This window comes from Manis pentadactyla, chromosome 4, assembly GCF_030020395.1.
Source record: "Manis pentadactyla isolate mManPen7 chromosome 4, mManPen7.hap1, whole genome shotgun sequence".
Taxonomy (NCBI): Eukaryota; Metazoa; Chordata; class Mammalia; order Pholidota; family Manidae; genus Manis; species Manis pentadactyla.
In genome coordinates, this window is record NC_080022.1 from 21,902,933 (window position 1) to 21,924,971 (window position 22,039).

At 53.9% G+C, this 22,039-nt stretch overlaps 1 protein-coding gene across 11 annotated transcripts in view; it reads left to right on the forward strand.

Annotated features, from left to right (window-relative positions):
• The window catches only part of PTPRU (protein tyrosine phosphatase receptor type U), an 80,045-nt gene extending 59,616 nt beyond the window's left edge, over positions 1-20,429 (forward strand). For 6 of the 11 annotated variants that reach the window (XM_036915040.2, XM_057499915.1, XM_057499912.1 and 3 more), the window contains 14 exons: positions 317-393; positions 2,426-2,443; positions 6,023-6,059; positions 6,656-6,753; positions 6,839-6,955; positions 7,733-7,887; positions 9,938-10,073; positions 10,576-10,725; positions 12,364-12,537; positions 15,360-15,500; positions 17,389-17,514; positions 17,648-17,805; positions 18,865-19,000; positions 19,245-20,429. In XM_036915040.2, the coding sequence (XP_036770935.2) occupies positions 317-393; positions 2,426-2,443; positions 6,023-6,059; positions 6,656-6,753; positions 6,839-6,955; positions 7,733-7,887; positions 9,938-10,073; positions 10,576-10,725; positions 12,364-12,537; positions 15,360-15,500; positions 17,389-17,514; positions 17,648-17,805; positions 18,865-19,000; positions 19,245-19,307 (1,586 nt within the window). In that variant the 3' untranslated portion in view covers positions 19,308-20,429. Of the gene's footprint in view, positions 1-316; positions 394-2,425; positions 2,444-5,256; positions 5,395-6,022; positions 6,060-6,655; positions 6,754-6,838; positions 6,956-7,732; positions 7,888-9,937; positions 10,074-10,575; positions 10,726-12,363; positions 12,538-15,359; positions 15,501-17,388; positions 17,515-17,647; positions 17,806-18,864; positions 19,001-19,244 lie in introns of those variants that run through there. The other 5 variants (XM_036915041.2, XM_036915044.2, XM_036915039.2 and 2 more) reach the window with 3 other exon arrangements.
• Positions 20,430-22,039: the final 1,610 nt, after the last annotated feature.

Here is a 22,039-nt window from a genome sequence, read left to right on the forward strand (position 1 = left end):
ACAGTGTAACTGCCACTTTACAGATGAGGAAACTAGGCTTGGTAGTTTAGCCCCCTGTCCAGATCACACAGCTAATACTTGCCCTAGCAGCACAGAGCCTCGGACCTCTCTGACACTGCAGCCCAGACCCGAGCCACTGGCCTGGCCTGCCTCCCGCTGTGCCCAGAGCCTGCTGGTGGGCCTGAGCCTCTCGGGTCCCTGGCTGACCTGCCTCTGCCCTGCCTCTGGCCTCCAGGAGGCCTTCCCCCACGGTTCCAGCTCTGGGCTCTCAGTTCAGCCCGTGCCCACCCCATGGCCCCCTGCTCTGTGTTTCCAGATGATCGGCACCGAGTGAAACTCCACCCGATGCTGGGAGACCCTGATGCCGACTATGTTAACGCCAACTACGTGGATGTGAGTGCTGCCCCTGTCCTGGCATCTCTGCTGACCTACGCTGCCTGCCCCTGCTCCCTGTCCAGGCAGGGCACCTGGCAGGGAATACATGGGGACTCAAATGCTGGGCTCTGAGCACCCCATCGCCTGCAGTCAAGTGCCAGAGAGCCCAGAGGAGGGGTGGACAGAGTGGGCGGCAGCCATAGGAAGGCTTCCTGCCAGCTGGTGTTGGCCTGGGAGATGGGGAGCTTCATTGGAGCAAGACGAAGGGAAGAGGGTGGACTCCTAGGCCTACAGGTGAGCAAGGATCCCCTGTAGGTGACGGGCCAAGAAGCTTGGAGGTGGGACTCTCATGATGCACAGTGAGGCTGAAGGTAGGCAGGGACTGGGTTGGGAAGGACTTGAACAGCAGGCTAAGGAGTTTGGGCTTTTGCCTAACTAGGGAGTTGTTAAAAGTGGTTTGACTGTTACCCGAGTGGTACTTTAGGAATAATAACTCATGTTTATGAGTATATACTGTGTACCAAGCACCGTGCTAAGAATTTTATACTAAATACTTAGTTCTGTATAATTCCTACACCCTACCAGGTAGTTAGCCTCATGACTCACTTTACAGGGGCTCAGAGTGGTGAAGCTACTTGTTCTAGGCCACACAGCTAGTGAGTAGTCAAGAACGGACTCAAACTTCAGCCTGTCTGTGTTTCCCAAGCCTTTGCTGCTAACCCCCTTTTGCCCCCGACTGCAGCGGCTGGGTCTGGCTGGACCAGCGGGAGGGGCCAGAGACAAGGCGGGCAGCCAGGAGGCCTGGGCTTGGGTATGAAGAGGTGATGAGTCTGCTCCCCAAGTGTGGGTGTAAGTGAGACAGACAGGGCCAGGAACCCTGGTCAGACTCCCCCACCCTGCAGCAAGCCAAATTTGGGGAAGAACCATTTACTCATTTATCAAATATATTTTGAGCACTTACTATGTGCCAGGCATTGTGCTGGGCACCAGAGATACAGCAACAAACAAGACAGACATGGTTCCTGCTTTCCTTGAACATATGGAGTCTAGTGGGCAAGACATATAAATAGTCATAAAAGTAAAATACAGCTGACCTTTGACCAACGTGGGGGTTAGGAACATTGACCCTATACTTGGTCGAAAATTTGTGTAGAACTTTAAACTCCCCCAAAACTTAACTACTAATAGCCTATAGTTGACCTGAAGCCTCACCAATAACATAAACAGCCGATTAACACATATTTTGTATGTTATATGTGTTATGAACTGTATTGTCACAATAAAGTGAGCTGGAGAAAAAATGCTTTTTCAAGTTGTTGCAAAAAGTTTTCCAATATATTTATTGAAAATAATCTGCATCTGAGTGGACCCCGGCTCCTGCAGTTCTAACTCACGTTGCTTAAGGGTCAACTGTAATTTCCGATTAGATGGGGAAACACAGGTTGGAAAAGAGGAATGACTTTCCTAGAGTCACCCAACAAGTGAGTGGTAGGGCCAGGGTCAGCTGCGCAGGCTGCATGGGAGCAGGCGGGTCGAGCTGGCTTTGGGAGGCTGGAGAGGGAAGAGGGGAACCCCCCAGGCCGGGAGCAGCGTGCACAGAGGCCCGAGGTACATGGGAGGAGGAAGGCGCGCATTTGGAAGGTGGGGTCGTCAGGGACTCTCAAAATGACCTCTTCTCTCCCTCTTTTCCACCTCCTCCCGGGAGCCTGACATGCCACCCCGAATTTTCCAGAATTCCTTGCCTCCTCCCCCACCTACCTCCTCTCCCTTGGCTGGGGAGTGGGTGGGGCCTGGCCTCTCAGACTTGGGCAGCTTTGGGGACAGAGGGCCTCTCCTTGGTCTCCTCAGTGTCCCAGTCGGGCTTCCCCTTGGGCCCTGGCAGGGACACGCCACTCCCTCCTCCCTGGCCCAGCCTGGGCCACACGTCTCTGCTCTGCCTCCTGCTGGCATCGCCCATTCTGGCCACTCCTGTGCTCCCTCCACCTCATCCGCCTCTGGCCTAATATCTGTCTCTTTTGCTTTGTACTGTTCTCTCACTGGAACCATTAAGATTCGGATAAACCGTGAAGTAAGTATCTCTCCATGTCTCCACCTCCTCCTGTCTGTCTGACCGGCTGTATCTCAGAGTCTCTCACAGTCTTTGGCTCTCTCTCTCTCTCTCTCTCTCTCTCTCTCTCTCTGTCCCCCTTCCCCTCCACTCGTGTGCCCACAACAACTGTCCATTTCAGCAGCCTGGCCAGGGGCCACGCAGGGCTGAAGATCGACACTGTCCCTGTTGAAAGAATTTCCCCCCATTCTCACTGCCCTGAAACGGGCAGCAGTGTTGGGGTGCTTCCCAAGCCCCATTTAGCACTGGCCACCACCCTCTGTTACCTTCGTCCCCCAACTCTCCCCATGCCCGATGAGTCCTCACTACCACGCCTTCTGTGGGGCCCTGGGAGAGATGGGCAAGGGGAGGCTGCTCTGGGCACCCCGTCTCTGCTGCTTGAGGGTCAGGGTCTTCAAGGAAGCAAGGACAGCCCTGGTCAGTCCCCTTAAAACAGTTTCCCTGGTGTTCAAATCCCTTTGTGATCAGTTTGCTTGAAACTCAGCCCTAACCCTAAACTTTGCCTTCTGTTTAGCCCTGATGTGAATAAATATTTTGTTTTGGGGGAGCAGTTTGGGTATTCCTTTTTTAAAAACTGTGCCATCTTTGGGCATTTTAAGACTATATAGTAGAAAAAACACCCCAATTCATTTCTAACAATCCTGTTTTGATTTTTAATGTATATTATTTTCATCATATTTGATGCCTGATGGGATTATTTACTATTTTGTGGGTACTTTTTCTGTTTTATCTCCTTTTTTTCTTTAAAAAATATATTCCTTGCTTTCTTTTGATTGCAAAAATACAGTTCATTATCAGACTTTCAGATAACATGGAGACACCTAATATATGAAGTGAAAGGTCCCCACAACTGCATCTTGTAGAGATGGCCAGTCATCCCAGATGTGTTCCCAGATGTCTCCCCTTATTTTGAGTGCGCTTAAACACTTGGTTTGTAAAGTTCTCAAATTTAAATGGACTGTTAGGTCCATGAGATGCAGTGGATGGCCAGCCCTAGTACCCCAGTTAGGAGGTGATGAATATAGGTGGTTTTGCTCGATGTCTTGATCCCACCCATTTGGTTCATTGTTGTCAGACTCTGAGGAAATGCCCATAGAAGACTTGGTTTAAAATGTCTTCAAATGCCGGGTTAACAAGAGTGTCAGTGGCTGGGTACCTGCTCTGTGCTGGCACTTCAGGCTTATTATATCATCCTATGGCACACGTAGGGACCTGCATTTGGCAGATGAGGAGGCTGAGGCTTGGAGAAGTGAGGTGACTTGCTCACGGCTGCATGGAGCTGGGCCTCAAACCCAGCCTGAGCCCAGCACCCTCGCACTGGACTGTGGTCCTCTTCCTCTGGGGAGCATCAGAATGCCTGGTGTGTCTTGCGCATGATGCACATGGCCAGTCCCCCAGCAACACCTAATCAGAGGCTCCCGGAGGGGTGATGTGCCCTGGGAGCAGGCTCTAGGACATGCAAGCACTAGGGCACACTCTAATGCTGGTCTCTAACGTGGGTGTGCTCAAGGCGCTCTACCTACCTTCCTTTAACAGCTGGTCATTTTAAACTTTCCATTGCAGGGTACCCTATATAATGATGCAATAATGCACATATGCAATTAAAAAATTAATATGCAGATATTGAGGGTTATCTGTTTAAAAACTCATTCAGCTATTACTGTATTTACTGGCTAGCATTGGGTGCTGGCACTGTGCTGGGCCCTGGAGGGACAGAGATGGATGAGTCAGAAGACCCTTGCTCTCGTGTGGGATTCTCAGGCAATCTGGGTTTTAGGGGAAGGGGCCTGCTGCCAGCTTGAGCAGTGCTGTGGGTAAGAAGGGAGCGCTGGAAGCACCTTTGCTAGGCCTTCCCCTCGGGCCCCAGTCGTCCAGCAGCTCTGTGGAGGACTTGAAGCCGATGTGATGGCTGGGGAGGCAGCAGGAGAGAATTAGGCTAGACCCAGGGAAGTTCCAGCAGTGAGGGCTGAGTGACTCGGGGAGGCTTGTCATCATTCATAACTTTGACTAGTTTGGGCATTTTTGTGGAGTGGTATGTAGGTATCAGCAGAATCTCTGAGGTGTGTATCTCCCTGTTATCCTCATACTACAGAGGAGAACAGACGCTCAGAGGGGCTGGGAGACCAGCTACTCAAAGAGTGTTTTGAGGCCCAGCATTGGCACCGCTGGGGAGCACAATCTGGGGCCCCACCCCAGACCTCTGAATGTGAATCTGCCTTTAACAAGATCCACATGGGATTCATGTGCACAGTAAAAGCTGAGAAGCACCCCCTTGGTGCCTGGAGTCACAGCTCCTACCTGGCAGAGCTGAGATAGGGACCTAGGGCAACTTGACTCCCAGACTCAGATTCTGAGCCCTCCAGTAAACCAGGAATTTAATAATAATCTGCCTCAGGAATTCTTGATATTTGAATCTTCAGGGATGCCCTTTGATCATTAAAGTAGCAGTGATAGTAATAGCTACTACTGACTAAATACTGAGTTTGTGTGTACCACAGGGCCAGACCCTTGACATAGGTTGCTCTATTTATTCACCACAGCCCTACGGGGGAAATACTATAATTATGCCCATTTTATAGAGGTGAAAATTGAGGCATAGAGAAGTGAAGGGATTTGCCTGAGGGCACACCGCTAGCAACAGGCAGAGCTGGGATTTGAACCCAGGCAGTCTGGCTCTAGGTCTCCTTGGGTCTGGGGAGCTGTGCTGAGGGTGTACAACTTGAGGCAAGTGGCCAAGCTTGAGCTTGATTGTTTCCCCTGTATCGGCCCTGCAGGACTCCTTAGTGCCCGATGCTGCTGGCGTGGATGCCCTGGGTACCACGCGTGGGTGGCTGTGGCCCCAGGGTGGGAGTGGAGTCTGCCAGTCCGTCTTCTTCGCCTCAGGGCTCTGGGGATGAGAGCTGAAGTAGCTCTTGGCCTCTTTTCTGTGGGAGGTAATATAGGTAAAGTGCTTAGCATAGTACATGACCACAATAGGGTCTCAAAAATGTACTATTATTGATTATTATTGATATTGAAGATTTGAAAAACATTTTATCTTGAGGTCCACAAGTGACCCATGTGCTCATATGCCTCCCACCTAAAGCCTTCATCTGGGTCCCCCATGCTCCGCGTGGTGGGGGCAGTGGGGAGGGGGCACTGCCCCTTGTGGTTAGTTTGAGTGGGGCTGAGATAGCTGGTAAGACCCAGCCTGGGGCCTGGGGTTGATCAAGACCTCCGGGGCTTCGGGAGCGATATAGGCACCCTGGACTCTATTTGTCTCCAAACAGCAGCCGAGTTGTAAGCTGACTGGATAATTACCCCCGATTTATGGATGAGTAGACCCCCTAGGCCCATAAAGGAGCTGTGTCCTTGGGGTCACGCAGCAAGGATGGAACAGTAGTGTCCCAGCTGCTCTTCCCTGGGAGGACAGGGTCACCCTGGTTAGGAGGTCCTAGGGAGGGGGGTATGTGCTACTGCTGGGAGCGGAGGGCACAGGGGGTCAGAGGGAGTGAGGGGCTGCTCCCTAGAGTCTCAGTATGTCCTCTTCTCCTGTTTCAGGGTTACCACAGGTCAAACCACTTCATAGCCACTCAAGGTACCTGGCACCTCTGCCCATGTGCCCCTTATGCCCCGTGTGCTGAATGCCCTCTGCCACCTTTCTGCCTTCCCTGCCCGTCTGCTGCCTCCCTGCCTGCCTCTTTTCTCTCTCTGTCTGGCTGAGTCCCGCTCTCTGGCTGGGTCACCTGGAAACCAACCATCAGTGTCTGTTCCCCTTTATGTCTCCCTGGTGTGCTCAGTCTGTCTGTAGCTCCTAGTCCATCTGTCTGTCTCCCAAGTGATGCATGCAAAAGAGGTAGTTGTGCTCAGTCCTCTGAGGCGTGAATTGTGCCTCTTGGTTGAGCTTGAATTGGGCTGCATGGGTCCTTCTGGTTGTGTCTTTTTCCCCCAACTGTCCATTTGTCCATCTCTCCTGGAGACTTGGCCCATGGACCAAGCGTCTGGCCCTCTAGTCAGGTTGTTGTGGGGGCTGCAGTCAGGCCCTCCCTGGTGCTGCCCACATCCAGGGCCCTCCAGGCATGAGCTGGCTGTTGGGGGTGTGTGTGGGTGAGCACAGAGCCCTCATTGGGCAGTGGGTGTGCTGGCCCTGGGTGGAGATCTTGCCTCAGGGACAGACGCCCTCTGTGACCCCAGGGCCGAAGCCCGAGATGGTCTACGACTTCTGGCGCATGGTGTGGCAGGAGCACTGCTCCAGCATTGTCATGATCACCAAGCTGGTGGAGGTGGGCAGGGTGAGTAGGGCGAAGGGGCCAAGGGGACGTGGCGGGCCAAGGGGGCAGTGAAGAGCCCACTGAGCCTGCCCTGTGGGGCCTCCAGGTAAAATGCTCGCGGTACTGGCCAGAGGACTCGGACATGTACGGGGACATCAAGATCACACTGGTGAAGACCGAGACTCTAGCTGAGTATGTCGTGCGCACCTTTGCCCTGGAGCGGGTGAGTACCGTCATCGGGTCCCTCCAGGGCTGCCTGAGGAGGTGGGGCACAGTCTACTTCCCCAACTGTGCAGCTGAGGGACAGGAGGGGTGAGGATGGCACTGCTGCCTCCCCAGCAAGGCAGCTGCTTGGTAACCGCCCAGAGCACTGTGGGGGCTGGAAGCTAATGCCTTGGCTGGCGACTCCGTGAGGAAGTCGGACATTGAAGAGAATGGCAGTACCTGCCCAGTGTTGGTCCTGCTCTCTGCTGGACACTGTGCTAAGCTCATTGCACATACTGTTTAAGCCCTGGAAAGCTCTTTGGGGCTAGGCGTTTACTGTTAGCCCCATTTTACAGATTAGGAAAGTGAGGTTGAGTAGTTATGTCGCTCATGAGAGGCCACATGGCCAGTGATTAGCCAAGTCCTCCTGTCTGTGATCTCCTTTGATCCTCTAAAATCTTCAAAGGAAAGACAGTTTTCCGCCTTTAGTCTAAGACCAGTGTCAAAATGATCTCTGGGGTTACACAGCCACCTGGTGGCAGAGATGGTTGATTAATAGCACAGTTTTAAGCCCCAGGCAGACCCCAGTCCATCTCCTGCCTAGTATGTGTTTTGTCTAACCATGGGCAAGTGGTTTCTCCTCTGACCCCTGGTTTTCCTGTCTGTACGGTAAGTCGTTAACACCCAGGATTAATTGAGATCCTGTGGTCGGATGCTCACCACAGTGTCTGGCACACAGCAAGTGTCTAATAGATGCCAGCAGTGACTCTGACTGTCATTACTGTTGTCTCTCCAGAGAGGCTACTCTGCCCGGCACGAGGTCCGCCAGTTCCACTTCACAGCGTGGCCAGAGCATGGCGTCCCCTACCATGCCACAGGGCTGCTGGCCTTCATCCGGCGTGTGAAGGCCTCCACCCCACCTGATGCTGGGCCCATTGTCATCCACTGCAGGTGGGGCATGGGGGATCCCAGAGAGGGACTGGGCGTGGGGTTGGTTCAAGGTCCCCAAAGGAGCCTGGGCCTGAGCTCCTCCTGCTTAGAGACACAGAGGACAGGAGAGAATGACCCCAAGGGCCCTTTGCCCTCAGAGCTATGGTTCTGAGGTTGGAACTCTCATGTGCTGCCCTTGACACATGGAGGCCCTTGGCCTAGATGCCGAGATGGTGCTGGAGGTGTGTAGGGGGTCAGGGGTTGGTGAGGCACCAGGCAGGTTCACGTTCGTTTGTTTCCGTTCGGCAAGCATGCACAGCACACCTGTGTGCTAAGTGTGGCCCAGTGCTGGGAGGGCTTTCTCTTCCCCAAGCCCAGAGGACTTTCCTCACCCTTAGGCCTTCACGAGCTCTGCAGCCCTTGACCTCTACTCCTTCCTGTCCCAGCTCCTGGCCTGGTTGGTGCCTGTGACCCCAGCTGCCCTTCCTCTCTCTGCTTTGCCTCCTGTCCTGCACATCTCCCTTTTGCCTTTTCAGTGGGGCCCAGTGCTCTGTCCTGTTCTTGCCCCAGCTCTCCCATTGGAGAGCTTAACCTCTAACCCTGTGGCTTCAGTGAGTCCCATGGCCCGCAAGCCCTTGGCTTCTTCACCTGTTCTGGCTCCTCTACTTGGATTCTTACCAGCTCCCCAAATGCCACTTGGCAGACTCATTCCTCTCCCTGCCCTTCCACCCCCAAAACATTTCTCTTTGATTTCTTTAGGCCTTTTTGAGACACTGTCTTTTAAAAATACAACTCCATTTGTATATAATACACTTAAAGCGAAGTACACAAATAGTTAAGTGTTATCTTTATGAGTTTTCACCAATCGAACCAAACCTGAGAAACAACCAGCACCACTCATGTCAAGAAACAGAACACTCACAGCACCCAGAACCCCCCTGATCCCCTATCCGTACCCGCCCTCCACTCCCAGAGCAGTCACTATCCTGACTTCCAAACTGTAGATTCGTTTTGTGTGATTTTGTATTTTGTACAAGTGGATCAATCATACGGCACTTGTTCTTTGGTGTCTGACTTTTTCCCCTCAGTCTATGTTCATAAGATTCATCCACATTGTATCATATTCCACTGGGTGAATAAACCACATGTGTTTATCCATTGTGCTGTTGATAGGTATGGGGCTGTTTCCAGATTTGAGCTGTTATTATGAATAATGCTGCTAAGGATTATCTATTGCATGTCTCTTGGCCGATATACACAGGCATTTCTATGGGCTGTGTATGTAAGAGTGGAACTGCTGCCTGTGCAAACGTTTGGCCTTAGTAGATACTGCTAAACAGTTTTCCAAAGTGACAGTACTAATTTAAGTCCCCAGTACCAGTGTGTGGGGGACCCAATTGGTGTATGTTCTCACCAACACTTGGACACCACCGTTTTTAAGCTTGAAATCTTGGTTTCATCTTTGCCCTCTTCTCCCTGCTCCTCAGCTCTGCTCAACCTGGTGCAGACCATGAGGATCCCACAGATGGATGGGACAGAGCCCAGCTCTCATGAGGTCCAGGTTGGGTTAGGGAGACAGCCACACAATGATCACATAGCAGGAAGGGTGTTTTAATAGAAGCCTGCCCAAATTTCTCTGGGAGCTTTAAAGAATGACATCTGCAGGAAGGGTTAGAGAGGCTCCACTGGTATATGAGTAGGTATGAGTGTGTGGGGCTTTGAGGCATGTACAGGAGATAATCCAGGAGGCAAGAACATTTTTGGATTAAGCTCTGATTAACACCTTTGTCCCTCTCCCCAGTCTAAGTTGCTAAATTTCATTCTGCATTCTCCCTACTCTCCTTTCCTTCTCAAGGCCTGTCCCTGGCTCGGTCCTCTGCCATGTTTCACCAGAACTCTTCTAGCACCTTCTCCCTGGCTCCCCGACCCAGGGTGGGGGAGTCTCTCTGTGTCCTCCATCCCTTGTGTGGTGTAGACATGGCCAGGTGCCCCAGGACCCCTCATCTCCTCTCCTTGGTCTGGAGCTCCCGCCCCAAGGCTCTGACCTGGCTTGGGGCTGCTTTCTCCCCAGCGCGGGCACTGGCCGCACAGGTTGCTATATCGTTCTGGATGTGATGCTGGACATGGCGGAATGTGAGGGCGTTGTGGACATTTACAACTGCGTGAAGACCCTCTGCTCCCGGCGCGTCAACATGATCCAGACTGAGGTCGGGGACAGCCCTCTCCCTGCTGCCTACTCCAGGATGTGGGTCCCTCCTGGAGGAGCCCAGAGCTGGTGGAGTGTGTCGGAAGGATGTCCTTAGGCTCTTCCTTGCCCAGGATTTCCCCTTGTTCTTTCTCATCCCCGGACTTGGTCTACTAACCTCCTAGGGTCTTTCCAAACTCAGCTCCACTGTGTTCAGGTGGATGAGGTCAAACAGCATGAGGCCAAGGTCACAGGTTTTGCAGTAAGACATACCTGGATTTGTATCATCACTAGAAGCGTGACCCTTGGTGGCCCCCTTACCTTCAGAGCCTCTCACAGGGTTATTGTAGGGATGAAATATGAGTCAAACATGGGGATTGTTTCAAGTAGGGTTGGTCCAACCTGTAGTACCATGTGGTTGGATTCCAGCACCCCTGCCTCAGCCTTGAGCTTGTTCCCCCAACCCCCAAATCTCTAGTTTCTGGTTGCCTGCTGTTTCCTTATATTCTTACTTTCTGTTCCAGGAGCAGTATGTCTTCATCCACGATGCAATCCTGGAGGCCTGCCTGTGTGGGGAGACCACCATCCCTGTCAGCGAGTTTAAGGCCACTTATAAGGAGATGATCCGCATTGATCCGCAGAGTAATTCCTCCCAGCTGCGGGAAGAGTTCCAGGTGGGGCATGAGTGTGTGTGTGCATGGGTATGTAGGTGTGAGTGTGTGTGTGTGTGTGTGTGTGTGTGTGTGTGTGTGTGTGTGTGTGTTGGTAATTCCTGAGTGCTGGAAGAGTCACTGAGGGCCAAGCAGCAGGGACAGAGTCTGGCTACTAGGAAGGGCTTAGAGATACTAGACGAAGTGGTGCATCCAAGTGGCTGAGAGCCCAGGCTTTGAAGTTAGATAAACCTGGGTTCAAATCCTGGCTTACCCAGTTAAGAACTGTGACTAGCATTGTACACTCACATTACCTCTCCAAGCTTCAGTTTTCTTATGCAGAAATAAAAAGACTGTTAAGGTCACCCTTGTAGATTTGTATTCATCAGGATTCCTTTGGTTGTAAGTGACAAAAATCCAGCCCAATAGCTCTTGTAACTTCAAATGTCTGAAGATGGTATGGCTTCAGTTATGGCTGGATCCAGCAGCTCAAATGATGGTGCCAGGACTTAGTCTCTGTTGAAGGTTCTGTGCTCCTCTGTTTTGGGTTTCATTCTCAGACCCACATCCTAGCCTCCAGCAGTGCCAGGCTCATGACAGCTCTACTGTCAGGGGACTGGAAAAAGACACTTAGGGCTCCCAACAGCCCCAACAAAAGTCCTAGACCAGATTCTCATGTGTCCATCCCTGAGTGGGGCACTGGGGCCAGAATGATTGAGCACACTGATTGGCCCAGGCCTAGCTCTGGGGGTGGGGCCAGTCTCATCATGTCACATGACTGAGATGGGGGAAGGCTGGTTCTAGAGAAGTTTGGGAGTGGTCTGTGGCCGGCAGAGACCCCACGTGTCCTCTCCACCCCAGGTTCCTGTGAGGCTTCAGTCAGATGGCACCTGCTGGGTACCTGGCACTCTAGAGCTGGCACAGAGTGATGTCACAGGAAATGCCTGCGATTCCTGGAGAAGGGTGTTGGGCTCTGGGGATCATAAGAGACTGGGGTTCCCTGTTAGGGATCTCTAAGGACAAAAGAAAGAAACTGAGACCCCTGACTCAGGCTGCAGGAAGCATGAAGGCAAGAGGCAAGAATGTGGAGGAAATTACCCCGAGTCACTGGCTTGCTGTGGGGCCAGCTGTGCCGGACTGGGTCCTGTTTGTGCAGGGCCATGACCAAGGAAGGTGACTGCCTCTGCCAGGTCCATGGAGCCCGCTGTGAGGAAGAATGGGGGTTTTCAGGGTGCTCTCTCTGAAAGCACCTAATAAACTAGTATGATCCCCACTGCACCTTCTGTGTGTGGAGCCCTGCATATTCCAGGCTCAGTGCTCAGTGCACCGCATTACCTCACTTTATCCTCCCAACAGCCCCTTGAAGTAGGCATATTATTATCCCATTTTACAGTTGAGGAAGAATGCGGCTGAGAGGTCTAGTAGCTTGTGTCAGGTTACATGGGGAGTGAGGAGGCGGCCTCCAGTCTCCAAAGTTCTGTCCAGGCCTTGCATGATCTGGAGACAGGGAGCCTGGGTCCCTGCCCTCTCCAACTTCTCTCTGAACCTCAGTTTCTCCATCCATAAAATGGGGTTAGTAGCCCAGTCTCCTTCCTTCGTCGGGCTGTGAGGAGGCCCAGCAGACACGGGATGTCAGCCCACTCCTCTTCCCATTCCTCATAGACCCTAAACTCGGTCACGCCACCCCTGGATGTGGAGGAGTGCAGCGTTGCCCTGCTGCCACGGAACCGAGACAAGAACCGCAGCATGGACGTCCTGCCGCCTGACCGCTGCCTGCCCTTCCTCATCTCCACTGACGGGGACCCCAACAACTACATCAATGCCGCCCTGACTGACGTGAGGGCTTGGGGCGTGGGTGGGCTCTGCGACTCCCTCACCCAGCAGCCTCTGGGAAGGTCCATGAGCCAAGGTGTTGAGCCAAGGGCTCTGGTTGGGGGACCATTTGCCCATTCTGGGGACCAGGCCCATGGGGTGACCCTCCTGCCCTCGGTGGTTTTCCATGCAGCGTATTCAAGCCAGGGCACCCCTTCAGGTGTGTTAACCTTTGGCCTGAGTGGGCATCTGGATGGTGAGGTTCAGGCAGAGCTGGCTCCAGGATAGGATGCGTGGCGCATGGGCTGTGGCTAGAGTGGCCCAGAGTGAAGGTGGGACACGCAACCTAATGTCCGGAGCCAGGGGACTTTCTCCTGGGGTGAGTGAGCTGGAGCCTGCCCCTGAACCCAGGGTGAGATGGTGGCTTGTTCCCTGGCCCTACCCTGGCTGTGGTCCGAGAGCTCAGGAGTCGTTGAGAAGCCCCCCTTCTCTTTCCCATCCTGGGGTCTCCACCTCATTTATTGGTATTGCAAACAGAACAGGGACTTCAGCGCCCAATGAATAGCTCCAAGATGCTGCTGTCTGATGGGGAGAGGCTGTGAGTAGCACCCCTATTTCTCTGCTAAATTGGAATCAGTTGAGAGGTGGGTACAGGATCAAATATGTTACCTTTAAAAAAGGTAGAGATCAAAATGTTGCCTTTCAAAAAAAAAAACTGAAAAAACTGGAGAATGTGACTTTACATATGTGGTTAAGTGAACTGGCTACTCCATTGTCCCTCAGTCAGGCAGACTTGTCCTTCTGGATACAGCTGTGCAAGGACAGGCCACTGCCTCCCCACCAGGGACAGGCCTTTCCGTGCGGCAGGGAGCAGGAGCAGTTAGAATGCACAACTTCTGAGGACAGGCCGGCCTGCAAAGGGAGGAAGGGCCACGATGAGTCAGCTCGGTTCTCGTCCCGAACTACCCATGGGAAGGGGGAATGAAAGGTGGGCCGAGGCCAGGTGTGTCGCCACTGGACAGCCCCCAACATGGGAAGGAGATATGGGAGGGGCGGCTCCCCCAAGGCAGGGATGAGGGAGATGGGCCTTACTCAGCCTGACTCCTGGCCAAAAACCCCTTGGCAGGGCAGGACAGGGCATAGTGGGTTTCTCTAAAGAGGGAGGAGTCCCATGCTTGCTCCCCTGAGGCTTCCTGGTGAGAGCTGAAGGCAAGGAGGGGAGCAGCCCCGGCCAATGAAGGGAGCGATGGGAGAGGGGTCCACAGTCACTGTCACTCAGCTTGGAGGAATGTGTGTGAGTGTAGGTGGGCATGGCCCTGCTGAGGGCACAGGGTCCTGCAGAGGAGGCTTGGGTGCTGGAGGGTTTTGGATGGGAACTAGGAGTCTGTGACGTCCCTCCCAGCCCACTCTTTGGCTTCAGTGCACCCATGTGCACATGGGTGGGAGCTGGAGAGGAGGCTGTCTGAGCTGTGAGAGTCTGTGAGCTGGGGAGGGTCATGCAGGGGATCCTTGTCCCCGGGTGGGAAAGGGCCTGTCAGGTGCAGAAGCTTGGGCCCCTGTTAAACACTGGATCCCAGCCATGCAGCCGGAAGCCCAGGAGCCAGGAGGCCCCGATTCTTGGATTGCAGTGGGCATGTTTTGGGGCCAGCTGGGGTCTGGGGTGGTCCGGTCTGCAAGGAGCCCCATTGGCCACCCAGGCCTGAGATTTGGAGTCTGGATGGGCCTGGCCTTGAGGAGCTGCCACCCAGTGAGCCTTCAGAAGGTCCTGGGGAGGGGGTTATCTGAGAAGAGCAGCAGGAGAGGGAGGGGGCATGGATGGGTGGGGCAAGGCTGGGCACCAGGGGGAGACCATTGGCCACCCAGGCCTGAGATTTGGAGTCTGGATGGGCCTGGCCTTGAGGAGCTGCCACCCAGTGAGCCTTCAGAAGGTCCTGGGGAGGGGGTTATATGAGAAGAGCAGCAGGAGAGGGAGGGGGCATGGATGGGTGGGGCAAGGCTGGGCACCAGGGGGAGACTTGGGCAGCAAGCACTGGGCAGGGGTTGGGGGGTGGGGAGGGGAAGGCTGGGTGCCAGTCCACCTGGCAGCATGAGGTGGGGAGTGGGGAGCGGAGTCAGTGCTTGCCACAGGCCTGGGACCCTGGGTTGGGGTCTCAGAGCCTTCATCCATCACGTTGGAAGGGACTCAGAGGTTTATTTATCCAAACATATTTATTGAACTCCTACAATGTGTGGGGCACAGGCTTTACCCCGAAATCTGCTTTCCTGAACCTTGAATTTGGGGGATGGATTGGGTCAGTCAATAAACAAACATACAAGGAAATGTCAGACGCTAGTAATTTCTACAAAAAACAACCAGCCAGAAGTATTTTATGTGGGTTTTGGAGGTGTGTGGCTATTTTTGATGAGATGGTAAGAGGGTCCTCTTTGAGGAGGTGATAGTTAAGCAAAGACCAGAAACAAGTGAGGGACAGAACTATTTATGTAAATATTTGGAAATTTGTTCCAGGTGATGGGAATAGCAGATGCAGAGGCCCTGAGGCAGGGAGCAAGCTTGGCCAGCCTCTGCCTACCATGTCCAAGTTCCCATCATCACACATTTGGGAAGCTTTTGCTATTTAGTTCCCAGGGGCCATGGGCTTGGACACTAGAGGCCTGGGGGCTCACCCTGTCTACTCAGGCCTCAGTGTGCCTCACAACCTCTGAAATGGGCCACCGGAGGCAGCCTGGCCCTGTGGGGCAGAGCTGTCCAGCTCAGGGTGGGTAGGGCAGGAGGACAGCCTGTGGCAGGGGCTCAGGCCATGCCAGGGCTGGAGAACCCGTCCTGCTGAGCCCTGGTTTCCCTGCAGAGCTACACGCGGAGTGCAGCCTTCATCGTGACCTTGCACCCACTGCATAGCACCACAGCGGACTTCTGGCGGCTGGTCTACGATTACGGGTGCACCTCCGTTGTCATGCTCAACCAGCTGCACCAGTCCAACACTGCCTGGGTGAGGCTCCTGCTGGCCAGGAAGGCTGGCTGCCTGCTACCCAGGCCCTCAGCATGTTCATGCGCACGTCCCAAGAGTCCAGGGTTGGATCCCAGCTCTGCCACCTATTTATTGAGTGGCCTTAGTCGGGTCACATCCCCTTCCAGAGCCTTGGTTTTCTCATCTGTAAAATGTGCTGCCAGACTGGAGAAAAATAGCTACTCTTTACTGAGCACCTCTGTATGCCAGGGACTCTGCTTTGCACTTATGGGTTTCAGGTGAGAAAACTAAGACCCAGAGAGGTGCAGTGACTTCTCTAAGGTCACAAAGGTGGGCTGTGCCCCCTACCCTGGGCTGACTCCTTACAGAACCTCTGGAGTAAACTGCCCATCATGGGGGCCTTTGAGGCAGAGTAAATTTCCAATCTTTTTCTGTTTGATCTAGGGCAAGTTAACCTACTGCTTTGGGCCTCAGTTTCCTTTCTGTAAAATGGGGACCATCGCAGCACCTGTTCTCATAAAGTCATTGTCAGTACCACGTGAGATGTATGTAGGATGCTTAGCACTGTGCCATGCCTAACACATAGTAGGCACTCAGTACATGGCAGGGATGAAGATGATGAGGGTGACAATCACTTCTGAGGTTGGTCCAGATGCTGGTTCAGTGACATCAGCCTGGAGACAGCCAGAAGTATTGCCCCCATTTCCTTTTGGGGCTCCCAAAGCTGGAGCTCCCAGGAAGTGCAGATGTTCAGCCTTGCAGCCCCACATGACCATATCCCTTGGATCTCTGAGCCTTGTAGTCTTCCCCAGCTCCCTGTTCCAGGAGGACAGGAGAATTTGCTATAAAATGAGCATGACAGCCAGCCCCTTATATGCTAGAGAAGACATGTTAACTGGGCTTTTTATGAGTCAGGCACTTGGTATAAATGACCTAGGACTTCAGGGCAACGGCTCTAGCCCCTGGGCTAGAATCTGGAGGGACGCCTGTGTGGCAGGAACCCACCCTTGCTGAGGTAGAGGGGAGGAACCCAGACAGAGGCTCACAGGACATCATTCACTGGGTACACATTTGTTCATTCATTCAACCATCTTTTCCCACTGTCCACTCCCGCCAGGCCAGGCAGTGGGAAGTGGGGAGTCAGGGAGAACACACAGCCCCTACCAGATCTTATAGGCCCTTGGGAAGTACAAAAACCAACAGTGAAAGCACAGAGGGAGAGGGCTATCATGGAGCTGGCACAGGGCTGCAGAAGGGTGTCCTGTGGCAGCTAGTGTCTGAGCTGAGCTGTGTAGGATGGTAGCATTAACTAGATGGAGAAGTGGGCAATGAGTTATCTACGGAGGGAGGGCAGCATGTGCAAAGGCCTGAAGGCAAGGAGTTGCCAGTACCCTAGGTGAAAAAGGAAGGTAATATCCCTGCCTCCTGGGACATGGTCAGAAAGGAAAGCAGATGAAACACCAAGCATCTAGGAGGAGCTTGGGGGCCATTTCGCAGATGGGGAAACTGTGGCCCAGGGAAAGGAAAAGGCTGGTCTGGGCTCCAGGCAGAGCTGAGACTAGAAACTGGGGCTCTGGATGTCCTAGCCAGGAGGCCTATCCCTGGAAAAACGTAGCCTCATGTAGGTGTGTGTGTGAATGCATATGAGTGTGTTACAGTTGGATAGGCGTGGCAGGGAGTAGTGCACTGACTACACAGGGTTTGTCTCTGCTGGCCTGAGTGTTAGGGCAGGTGTGTACTGCAGTTTGACGGGTGACTGGTGAAGAGTAGGGGGGCCTCTGAAGGGAGTCTTGAGTGGGTGGGTGACCCAGGGTGCATGGGGTCCCCAGAGCGAGTTGGGGAGACCCGGGGGTTGGTATGAACCTCATCCAGCTCTGCTCAGCCCTCCACTGCCTGTGCATGCTCCCAGCCATGCCTGCAGTACTGGCCAGAGCCGGGCCGGCAGCAGTATGGCCTTATGGAGGTAGAGTTCGTGTCTGGTTCAGCGGATGAAGACTTGGTGGCCCGTGTCTTCCGGGTGCAGAACATCTCTCGGGTGAGTGTTCTGGGAGCCCTGGGGTGAGAACCTGAGTGGTGGCTGGTGTGGCCTATCATGGCCCTTTTGAGGTCACCAGGGGGCCTTGTAACCCCTGGGCTCATGTCCCCTGGCTGGCTGGCTGCATCCCCAGCTACAGGAGGGGCACCTACTGGTGCGGCACTTCCAGTTCCTGCGCTGGTCTGCTTACCGTGACACGCCTGACTCCAAGAAGGCCTTCCTGCACCTGCTGGCCGAGGTGGACAAGTGGCAAGCGGAGAGTGGGGATGGGCGCACTGTCGTGCACTGCCTGTGAGTGCTGGCCCTGCTGTGGGGTGGGAGGAGAGGTCGGGGAGCCATGGGGCCTGGAGCAGAGGCCCAGTCTGAGAGGGCCTCAAGGCTGGCACCAAAACCCCTGGGCTCCCAGATGGCCGTGGCCTGGACTCTGCCCATCCAGGCAAGGCTGGCCCTGTCTTCCCTGGAGTTGCCCAGTTTGCAGGGCGTAGACTCAAAGCTGAACAACTGCCTAGTAACCTCTGTGTGATGTTTGACTTTGCCCGTTTCATGAGAAGGGTCCTATCAGAATTGTTTACCCCATGAAATCGTGCTAGACTTTGAAAGCCAGCAGAATTCCAGTCTTTGTTCATGCATGTGTGCAACTTTTTCCATTCATACATTCATTCATTCACATGTCCCCATTAATAAGTTCATTTATTTACTCCTGTCTGGGTGCAGTCACTCCTTTAACCCCCGACCCCTTCCTTTTTCATGCTTTCAGCACTGACCCTTCTCTGTGCTGGCCTGAGCATACTGGGTGCAAGGATAGGCTGCTGAGTTTGAGAGCCTATGCCCCAAGAGGGGCCACTCCCCAAAGTCACAGGGAACAGAAGAGGGAGGCGGCAGGGCGTGGGAAGGTCTCCATGTGTGTCTGGGGTCAGGGGTGGGGTAGGGTGGGGACAAGAGGGTGACTGATGTCCTCAGTGTTCATTTTCCATCCTGCTCTCCGGGTTTTGCTTGCTGCTCCGCCGCCCTCAGTGTCTTTCTCTTAGAGCGTGTGTAGCCTCCTTTCTCAGAATCTGCTGACTTTCTCCTGGAGGCTCCATCTTCCTAGAGGCCTACAGGCTTTGAATGCGCGTCCGTGTCTGACTCCGCCCAGTCAACCTGCCGGGCTCCCTGACCCCTTCATCTGAGCTCCCTGGCCCCGCCCCCGGCCCCGCCCCGAGCCCCGGCCCCGCCCCTCACCTCTGGGCGTCCTGACCCTGACCCTCCTTTCTTTTGGTTCCCGGCCCTGTCATTCACCTTTGGTTTTGGGCCCCAGGCACCCCCTGGCCCCTTCTGAGCCCCGCCCCAAATCTTTTGTATCTCATTTAGAAACGGGGGCGGCCGCAGCGGCACCTTCTGCGCCTGCGCCACGGTTCTGGAGATGATTCGCTGCCACAGCCTGGTGGACGTATTCTTTGCTGCCAAAACGCTTAGGAACTACAAGCCCAATATGGTGGAGACCCTGGTGAGGGGCCGTGTCCCCGTGCCCAGCCATTTCCAACTTCCAGGACCATGCCCTCAGCACCCAGTCTCTCATACCTGCCCCCACAATTGGGCTTTGGTTTCTGATCCTGTGGTGTCAGAACAGTTATCCCTGTTTCCCACTTATCCCCAGAGAGGGCAGTGGCTCATGCCCTCTCTCTCCCCACTCCCCATCCCCAGTACTAGAGAGGGACCAGGTTGGTGATTCTTTCTCTCCCTCTCCCCAGGATCAATACCACTTTTGCTATGATGTGGCCCTGGAGTACCTGGAGGGGCTGGAGTCAAGATAGCAGGGGCCTCTGGCCTGGGACACCCACTGTGCACTCAGGGCCAGGCCTACCGTCCTGGACTGATGAGGAAGACCTGCGCCCCAACTCTGCTCCACCACGGCTCCCACAGGGAGAGCGCTGGAGTGGGCACTGACCGCCCTGATGCCCCTTCCGCGTGGGCAGGGCCTCTCACCGTGTGCCGGGGCTGCCTGTAGGCCAAGGAGGAGTTAAGCAAGACTGCAGCCCAGGCTACCTCCATGGGGTCCTGCAGCCCTGTGCTGGGAGGCCTGGCACTGCCTGGCAGGGTAACAGGGGCTCAGAACTGCCACTCTGGAGGACCAATGCCCAAGCCCTTTGACTCTGTCCCAGCCTTTGGCAGAGAGGAGTGAGGCCTTGCAGAGCGTGTGCCAGGCCAAGGTTTCTACCAAGAGTGGCTCCCTCCGGACATGGGCGGAGAGTGCACTGGAGCTTGGCATCTAGAGATCCGTCTGGCCCAGCCTTTGGGGGGATTGGGCTCTGCCGTGATTTGTCAGTGGACACATCAGACTGGTCGTCCCCAGGGGTAACTACGCCCTGTCCTCCACCCTGCTGACCCCCTGCCACCCCTGGGGCTATTTTGCTATGATCTCTCCCACTTCTGCTTCACTGATGTGTGCTCTGAGCCTCCTTGGACCAGGCTCTGCCCATCCCTCCCTTGCCTGACACAATGTCTACAGAATGCAGTCACCTCAGCCCTCACATCCTGCAACTTTGAGGTCTCACTGGCAGGTCCTGCTCAGCCTGGGCCAGTGATAATCTGCAAAGTTGAATGATAGCCCTTGGGGTTGAGGTCCCTGTGGCTCCTGATTAGGCTGCCCAGTGTGGATAGGGAATTGCTAGATCAGTGGTGCTGGCAACCCCTAGAATTCAGAGGAACGTGTATTTTGGGATGGAGGATTAATACTTCTTTATTTTGTTATTTTTCGATGGGTGGGTGGGAAGATCTCTTTTAAATGGGGCAGGCCACACCCCATTCTGTGCCTCAATTTCCCCATCTATAAACTGTAGATATGACTACTGACCTACCTCGCAGGGGGCTGTGGGGAGGCATAAGCTGATGTTTGTAAAGTGCTTTGTAAATAAACATGCTCTCTGAATGCCACAGAGCTGCCTTGTGTGTGTCTGACCAGCCTGAGTGGGGCCTGCTTGTCTGCCCCAGACTCCCAGTATGGTGCAAAGGCCCTGGACTGGGAGTCAGAGGCCTGGGTTCTGTCCAGCTTGGGATTTTCCATCCATAAACTGGCCAGATGGGGACCAGAGCATTGCTCAGGGGCCTTCCCATGTGGAGGTGGTTCCAAGGGACCTGGCTATTGCTGCCTCCCCAGGCCTTCTGGGATGCACTTCCTCAGGCAGGGCTTTATCCTGAGGTTCCTGAGGGCCACAGAGCTGCCCCTCACCTCCTGGGAGCCTGGGTCAGGGACAGCATGAGAGACCAGGCTGTGGTGTCAGGCAGATGGGCCCCACCAGCTGGGAGAGTCAGCTGCCCTCTGTGGGCCTCAGTTTCCCATCTATAAAATGGGTTCAGTCCTGTTAGGATCAGATGAAGTCATGATTTAGTGCTTTTCTGGCTGCTAGGTGTGCTGAAAAGAGTTGTTTTCAAACAGCAGAGGCGAGGCCACACCCCTACTGGGGTGATCATCCCAGTCATTCCTCAAGGGGTGGAGTGGGAGGGGTGGGCCGGTGGTAGGGGAGTCACTCCTGTCACAAACTTGCTGTGTGATCCCAGGTAAGATGCTTCCTGTTTCTGGACATGAGTTCCTTCATAGGAAAACTGGCTCTTTGTATACTAATTCTGTTCACAAACTGGCCGACTCTCTGTGCCTTGGTTTCTCCATTGGTTAAAGGATAGGACCCATTCTAATGACCTCACAATCAACATCCTTTAATCTGAATTAAAAATTTATCAGCCAGTTAGTATCCCACTCAGCTAGGCACAGACTGACCCTCTTGCACTCATTCTGAACTGACTGCTAAGCCTTGCCTGATGGGTCACAAATATATGCCAGATGCTGTCCAAGCAATAGAATATGACTTGCTTTGACCAATAGAATGTAGTAGAAGGTGATACCAAGCATCTTAGTGATGTCTGGATCTTAGGTTTCAAGGGGCATTCTAACTTTCACCCTCTTAGAAGTAACTCTGCCATGCAAAGAAGCCTGTCTAGCTTACTGGAAGATTTGAAGGCCCATGGAGAAGAACCAACACACCTCTGAACAGCCAATACCACCTGCCAAACCTGCAAATGATGCCATCGTGGGCCTTCCAGCCTGGCCCACCTGTCAGGTGAGTGTAGCCATATAGTTAAGCTTAGCAGAAACTGCCCAGCTGACACTCAGAACTAGAAGAGAGAGTAAATTGTATTTTCTATTAAGCCAATAAGTTTTGGGGTCATTTGTTAGGCATCAAAAGCTAACTGATATATACATGTTCTGGGCAGTGTGGATGCAGCTTCACTCTTTGCCCCATCAGGAGTTGAGCTCCTCGAGGGTGGGAAGTGTTTGTGTTCACCTTATTGTATGCATTGCTTAGCAAGGGGCTGGTCTTGGAGCTGGTGCTAGCGAAATGTTGGCATGAGAGGAGGAAGGAAGGGGGGAGTATGAGTCTGCTGTCTGTCTGACCAGTGGCCTTACATGGCCTTTCAGAGGAGCCAGGAAGGTTGTGTATTAGGAGGAGCATCAGCTCCAGAACCAACAGGCCAAGGTCCCACCCCCAGC